This window comes from Convolutriloba macropyga, chromosome 1, assembly GCF_964194025.1.
Source record: "Convolutriloba macropyga chromosome 1, txConMacr16.3, whole genome shotgun sequence".
Classification (NCBI taxonomy): domain Eukaryota; kingdom Metazoa; phylum Xenacoelomorpha; order Acoela; family Convolutidae; genus Convolutriloba; species Convolutriloba macropyga.
The window spans coordinates 8,308,723-8,316,549 of record NC_134468.1 but is presented as its reverse complement, the minus strand read 5'-3'; the positions used below and the strand labels follow the sequence as shown (position 1 = coordinate 8,316,549).

The following is a 7,827-nucleotide window of genomic DNA, read 5'->3' as shown; positions in this document are numbered from 1 at the left end:
CAATTATATTGGTTTTATGATTTTTATGCAATTGTTGCGTGAACAATTTTTTGTCTAAATTTTTTGGTTTTTCACAATCAAAAGCAGAATAAATAGGTAGCACCCGGAAGGCTTTAAATTCTCTTAGAGTCTTTTGGTTTACTATAATCACTACTGTAATGGTTTACTTTAGGTTTTTCACCGATACCGTTTTAGAGACATTATTTTATGGTTTTTCTTACAGTTTGACCCCACTCCTCCCACTTCACTCCCCACTCCGCACCCTGCCATATTGCATATTGCTGGTTTTTTTTTTATTTTTTAGTACTCATCAGATTTTCAACAGCTTTTTGTCACCGATTGCTACCCCAGTTCAATTGTGTTTTAATCACCCGCCGAATTGTTGGATGACGTGATAGTGATCTCCTTGAGGTCTTGTTGATGTATTTTGTAAATAAATGTCATCATTATCTTATTTTGTTAACTGTTGAAAACAACTTAACATTATTACTACTTTTAATAGCCGCCCTCATCTTCTCAGCCGGCTATTATAGCGCTCCTATTTTTTTTACAATTCAAAGAATTTGAATTGTATTGGGGCGCTGTCTTTTTAAGACTCGAAGAGGAGTATTGGAGAAGTCCATTTTTTTAATCAATTTTATTGGAGTGATTTTTGAAGCGGGAAATGAAACGCGTGAAAAAATTTTGAGTGATTTTGGCGCTGAACAATCGTGAAGAATGGAGCAAAAAAAGAGTGGTTTTTGTGCATACCGATGTTTTTGAGAAAGCGAGAAATTGATGTGTGAAAAAATTTTCTCTAAGCGAGCGAAATTTTTTTATTCACGTGCGGCATTTTAAAGCAGTTTTTTTTTATTTATGTTGGTTAAGAGTTTTGGTTATGATTTTGTTTTAATTCTAGGCTGGTTTTGGTAGTGGTTTGAAGGTTTCTGGAAATTCATATGAATTTTATGATAATTCGATTTTTAATGTATTTTGCTGATTTTCGGGCTAATTTTTGCGATTTTTTGACGATTATTTTGTTTTACTGGCTCAAATGGGTATTGTAGAAAAACCTTCCTTTTGAGCAATTTTATGATAACAATTGGTTACAGTTTTGTGGGTAAGTATCTTTTTTTTGTTGAGAAATATGACAAAAAATGTCGAAAATGGGAACTATTTTTCTTAATTTTTTGCAGTTTTTCGTTTTTTTCTCTGTTTTTAGCAAAGTTTCTTTGCCTAGTATGACTTGCCTATTGTTTCTGCGAACATCTTGATACCCTATTGGCTGAAGGGAATTTTTCTTTGGATTTATATGTTTTTGAAATATTAAAAAATTTAGTAACTTCTTCCAGTTTTTCAGTGAAAGTTGTTTTTAAGGGCTTTTTTTCATAATTTTAGCCTGAAGTATTTTTTTTCAAAATTCACTTAAGTGGTTTTTGTAAGTACTAGTTGTTTTAATGAAGTTATTTTGGCAGAGATAGTTTTTTCGGGATCTCAATTTATAACAAATTTGATCAGATTTTTTATCATATTTTAACAGTTTTGATTTTTTTGTTTTTACTTTTTTGTTTCATGACTTTGGTTCAAGATAATCGTAAATTAATGAACGCACTTTTTCTTTGATGAGTAGTTGGATGGCGTTTAAATGAATTTTCACTTCGAGTCGTTTCCGGAATTCTTCCGGCTGTGTTTTTTTTAAGGTCTGTTCACACATTTTCATGATTTTTGAAGTCAAATTGGAGTGGTGATTTTGGTCACGCCGAAACATGAAATGGAGCGGAAAAGCGAGTGGTTTTCCGGCGTGAATTTTTTCGCTCTAATTTTAAAGTAGAGTGAGAAAAAGGTGTTTGAACAAAAATTTGGGTTCTCGGAAGTGGTTTTTTGTTCACATGCGGCAATTTCACTCTGATTTTTACTGTTTTTTCAATTTTTGGATCGGATTTTTTTCTAAATAGTTTTCCCAATCCATTAACAGCTCATTCTGGACCTAGTTATTTGATAGAATTAAAATTACTTATCTCACTAGTGGTTTTTTGTTCTCCCTAGCAGCATTTTGACATTGATTTTCTGTTTTTTTTTCTGTTTTTTTCTTCTGATTTTTATTAGAAATGGTTTTTTCAAACCACTCATTGTCCGTTCTTGGTCTAGCTGTTTGTTATGTCAATGGAAATTCTTTGAATTGTACGTCAGGAATTGTCCTGCTATGTTTTTTTTACTTCGTCGAATAAAAAAATGTTTCGCTTTACCTCATTTTGCCGCTTTTTCAACATTTTGCGTAATATCTTTTTGACTTCTCGAGGCTAGTTTCCCTCTTCTCTCATTCTGCTAAAAGTGATTTTGAACATCAGTTGCTCAGCAAAGCAATTCAAAATGAACAGAGTCAGTATAAAAAATTGAAGTCAGAAGTAGAAACGGGATAAACCCATAAAGCCCAATTTTAGATGCACGCTATTTGAACGTCGTTCCTATAAGTCTTAGTTACCATCTCTAATGCTTATTGGTATTGATAGTAGCTCCTGTAGCCTCTCTCTAAGAAACAGAAGTACGTTATGTTCAACTACGAAATGCCATCAAAATAAATCGGACTTAAAAAATGTTTTTGTACAAAAATCTTTTTTTTTTCAATATCTTCTATTCTTTCGATCCCAATCATGCTTATTGGAATCAACGGCGGCTATTTTCCGGCAATCTGCCGGGTATGTTTAATTGTTAACAACCACTCTGTAGTGGGACTATTTCAATTGATTACTCATTGTTCTACCTCGGACTTCAGAGCTTCTGCTCTTAAGAAAAGAATAAGAAATCTGAAACTGCCTCTAATTTTTGTTGACAAAGTAAAGGAAAAATCTCTAAGCCCCATAACTAAACTGCGAAAGGTTTCGTACGCTTGACTGAGCTTAAATCTATTCATCATTTAAATAAATAATTGGGTCAATTTTGCAGTGAAAGTGGAAATTGCTGTTCTGTCCCATTCAACCTCCAAAGTTGACCTGGAGCAGAATAACATCATATTATTGTAGTTTATAACTGCTAATTACAATAGTGGTATACACACTACTCATACATACGCTAGTTTGCAGTCAAATACCACAAAGCCCATTTAGGTTAGTGATTACGACTTGCTACGCAAATTGAATGTTACAAGTACCCACGCGGAAGTTCGAATCGAATATAAATCAAAACTTGTTTGCGGGAGTTAGGCTGAACATTTTATTTTTCATGCCGAAAGTTTTACTCCAAAATTAAGACTGGCCAGTTTAAGTTGTGACATGAACAGAGTACTGGCCACCCGAAAAAAAGAATGTCTCTAAACTGATTCAGCGCTGATTTGATCTGTCACCAACCTCCGGGTTCTCACATCCAACAACAAAATTCGTCCTATAATGGGCAGGTGGATGTTTTCCCTTTAAAAAAATTGCAACAGAGTTAATATCTTTAAAATCCTCATTTCTGCAAATACTTGCACAGTTTTTTTTATCACATCATTATAGGTTTGCTCTTGTTTGAACATTATTATTTATTTATTTATTTACTTAAATATTTATATGTTTATTATTCACATTTCAGCTAGGATTGTTGATCGTTGTCAAAATTTTGTCAACTTTTCATAGTAAATTTGATAACAACCAAAATCTAAGCAAAAATGGAGCTCAAAATTCCTCATCTGGGACATCCGCCTTAGTTAGTCACAGGTAATTTAAGTATTGAAATTCATTTATTAGTGGTTATAGTGATATATAATAAGCTCTAATGACGTCATTTGAATCAGGGTTATTGTTTCAGTTTGGGTTAAAAACGAGGGCTATGACAATGTGTTCAACTTCAAACTGGGAGTTGACTCGACAGCCGAGTGTGACCTTAAAAACGAGAAGAACCAGTCGTGTAATGCCGAGTTAGATCCGAACACAGTCTATACAATATTCTTAATTGCAGTTGCACATGATTATCGAGACAATGAGGATATGTGTAATGTGGTGTTTGTGGGTGAATATGCAACTGGTTAGTGGGTCCCGATTTATTAAATTCATTGAGGGTATAGAGGAGAACAGCCAATAGTTTGTGTTTTCGACAAAAGTTTGCTTTCGACAAAATTTGCGACCTAGCATTTTTCTTAGTGCATTTTTTAAACAAAGTTGTCAGTTTTTGTGCCCTTTTTGTCATGTCTTGCCTAGTATACTTGTGTTTGTCTTACCTTGCATATACACACCCACGCACAAACACCTGAAACCCCCCCCCCCCCACCATCTTCATGCCAACGAGGAGGCTAGATGCTGGTCGCTGCCCCCTTAAGATGGTAGGGCGGGGGTACAAAAAGGACCAATTTTTGTCAAATCTTAGATAGTTCAGATTTTGGAAAAGTAGATCTTAATCGATGCTCCAAACTCGCAATTTTCGCCTCCTTCGCCTCAGTGTAATATCCTTGGCTATTTGTAATCTCGTCCATACCCTAGTCCACGCTTATCTGGCAAGATCTTGCAAGGTTCTTGCAAGATGGTGCGTAATCTATAAAGTCTCTTGCAAGATTCCAGCAAGATCTTTAAAGATAGCCGTTGGTAATAGACTAGGGTCACAGACAAAGCAGACTGATGTCATCTCTTCTCAGTCTAGGGTCATCTAGGGTCGCAGACTGATGTCATCTGACCTGCTTAATGACGTAATATGGGGTGTGTATTTTCAGAGAGCCAGTATGTGGGAGTGGTGGCCGATCTGAACCAGCTGGTCGTGTTCATTTTCTTAGTCCAGATTGCAGTATTCGTCATTGCACTTGCAGCTTATCTCGCATTCAGGGACAACTACAAAAAGTACAAAAAAAAATTACTATTAATCCGAAAAATTGAAATTAGCTCTAAAAAAATAACTGCCTAACTTAATTTTAGCACTCTGTCTTAATTGCTTTCATATGGCATTTTAAGCAACAGGAGGACTCGCTAAGGGATCGTCTTGAATCTACCCTAAACATTTCAATCTCAAATTCCAGCTATTTCCAACTTTTCCACTATTTCCACCCTTTTCCACTCTTTCCACCTTTTTATTTTAAGCGGAGAAATAATTGTGCGAATGTTTAAAACTCGACTGTTTCATCTTTCGTCTCAATTATTTTTTGCAAAATATCCTTGTAAACAATGAGCTTTTTGTTCTTAGCACCCTGTAACAACTAATTTGCATTTGAAGCAATTTTTCATTGCGTTTCAAGAAATTCATGAAGTTTTGGAAAATATTATTTTGCATTTCTCTGTTTTTTTTCTTTTTGTTGCTTGTCAATAGTCAAGCAGATACTCATCTGGTTTTCTACGCTCTTTTTTTACAAGCTAAGAATTTTAAATTCTGTCTTTTTCGCAGGTGCATCATACATTTGTTTTGAGTGTGAAATTCATGTTTGGAAACGGGTAAAACTAGCAAAGTTGTAAGGCATTAAGTTGAAATGCGGTTTATGTAGCTTTACTAGGATTTACTCGGCTTTAACTTTAAAGTGAAGCGATCAATGTCAGAAAATGTGAGCTCGAAATGAGAATTGTTTGGTTTTTGTACGGTTTCTCTGCAGTTTTTGTGGATTTATTGGTCTCTAATATTGCACTCAGCCAAAACTTTTATATGCTTTGGTCAAAAAGAACATTACTTTTCTTGTATAGCTGAAATGCCAAAATTGCTGACTTGTAAGAGAGCCGAAGTGAAAAAAGCCGACAATCTATTGAAATTATTAGTCGATAAATTAAGATAGTATTTGCAGCCAATTAAATTGCTTTCTAAAATGAGACTAAAATAAAGTCTCAACCAATCATAACCGAGTTTTTTAAAAAAGAAATTTTAATATTTTCTAGTAAAAGAAACATAAAACAATTTAATAGATAATTATCTTGAAATTATCGCAGGCCTTGACCATGCCTCAGCCGCTTATTGGACATGATATGAAACTCTCACAATAAAGCATGTGACCAAGCATTAAGTAAATTTCTTGGTAATCAACTAACAATTTAAGGTAATTAAATGCAATTTTTTGCTTTCGGCTCTTTTTAAATCAAGCCAGGTTTCGACGCTTTCTGGCGTTGGCTCTTCATAAAGTCGGCTCTTTATAACATGGGCTCTCGTGCACGTAACCGCAAAAAACAAAAAGCACTCTTCAGTTATTCTAAAACTAAGCTGAAAATTATTTATTCTAAAACTAAGCTGAAAATTACTATTTTTAAGTTATTATTAATTTTTCTCTTCGTTTCTGAGGCAAATGACAAGACTGGACTTTTTCGCCTTGCATTGTATAGCTCAATTACAGTTCTGCTGAAATAGTCATCAACTTTGATCTTGTAGTACAACATTCTATGCAATATTTGGCCCATTTTTGCCTCGTCTGAATTTTTTTCGTTCATTCAACCAAGGTTTTTGCTGGCCTGTAAGTTTTTTTGTTGGAGTCACATTTAGTTCAATTACTAAATTACTGTTTAGTAGTTGGTATGATTAAATTCTCTGAAACGAAGTTCATAGCTGTTATATTAGCTCTGCGTTCTTTTTATGAGATCATTCATTTGACTGATTTTTCCTTTACTATTTCGACTTTTTGTCTTCTAAAATGGGATACACGGGTAACGCCCAAAAGGCCTTAAGTTCTCTAAGAACCTTTTGGATTATTTAGGCTGCAAGAATGCGGGTCACCGAAACAGTTTTCGAGACATAAATTCCTATGTTGTGGGTGGATTTCACCCTCGCCCAACTTCGCCCCCCCCCCCACCTTCCTTAGCCCTCTGACCCACACTATGCCACTCAATCCCCACATGCACGTTTTTCCATCCGTATGCACTCATTCCAGGCCCCTTCAAATGAGCCAAAGTTAGCCTCCAAAAACCACTCGCAAGTCTTTTGAGAGCAATTCGCCCTCCGTTAATCAGTTAGGTATTTTTTTAATTATTGAGAGTCCTTGTAAAATTTTTCTTTCAGCTATTGTACTTAATTTGGATGTCGTAGCTTGCAGGTTTATCATCTTAGATCTTTGCTAGTTTTATTCTTGAAGCTGAAAAAAAATTAAAAAGTAGATCTCAAAAATATTATACGCACTTTTGTACTTCATTGAAAAGTGCACTTTTTCTAAATTGTGTTTAGATGTCAAATTTCTCTTGCTTCGCAAATTGTGTACAATAAATTAAGGTAAGAGTTGAGATACAAAATATCAATTTTAAATAACAATATCAAAATTCGTTACGATGTACAGATATATTTTTTTTGTTCGATTTGCCTCAAACTTTGGAAATGGGTCTAACTAAGTGTCAATTTTGTGAGTGCATCTTGACTGCAATGTTCTTTCAAAAATGCTCTTCTTAGGTTTATTTAAAAGTGCTTGATTTGCATAAATTTAACAATGCCCATATTTAGGAGACTCTATTTCACTGCAAAGCACCGTGCGATAGCCGTGAACAGAAGCAAAGACATGGTATTTGATTGGAGACACCCGATATGGCACAAAAACTTCTTCAAAGAGTTCAGACTCCTCTCTCAGAAACAATTCGCAGGACTAGTTAAAGAGTATGAGGTTAGATATGAACAAGGCGGCTCGGTAATGTGCGATGGCACATAAGGTTCCGACCCCGCCCATCCACAAATTTGGCATAATTGTCTACCAAATGAGGAACAGATAGAAGAACCCAAAAATTATTTTTTGCGATTCCCAAAAAAGCCCAAGTCTTTTTCAACAAATTCTGTATCAACGATAAGATAGCCTCCAAAGCAAATAACTCAGTGGAGTAAAAGTTGATGCATTAGATTGCTGTAATATGTCAATATTAAGAAAGCGAGTCAAGACGAAAAGCAAAATCAAACAACAACAACAACAACAAACATTAATTACATCAAAAAAATTTATGT

The 7,827-nt window shown here is 34.8% G+C and overlaps 1 protein-coding gene across 1 annotated transcript in view; it reads left to right on the top strand.

Moving 5' to 3' along the window:
• Window positions 1-3,936: 3,936 nt before the first annotated feature.
• The window catches only part of LOC142344541 (uncharacterized), a 55,090-nt gene continuing 51,199 nt past the window's right edge, over window positions 3,937-7,827 (top strand). The window contains exons 1-3 of the mRNA XM_075396301.1: window positions 3,937-3,978; window positions 4,658-4,781; window positions 7,339-7,495. Coding sequence (XP_075252416.1) covers window positions 3,942-3,978; window positions 4,658-4,781; window positions 7,339-7,495 — 318 coding nt within the window. The 5' untranslated portion in view covers window positions 3,937-3,941. The remainder of the gene's footprint in view (window positions 3,979-4,657; window positions 4,782-7,338; window positions 7,496-7,827) is intronic.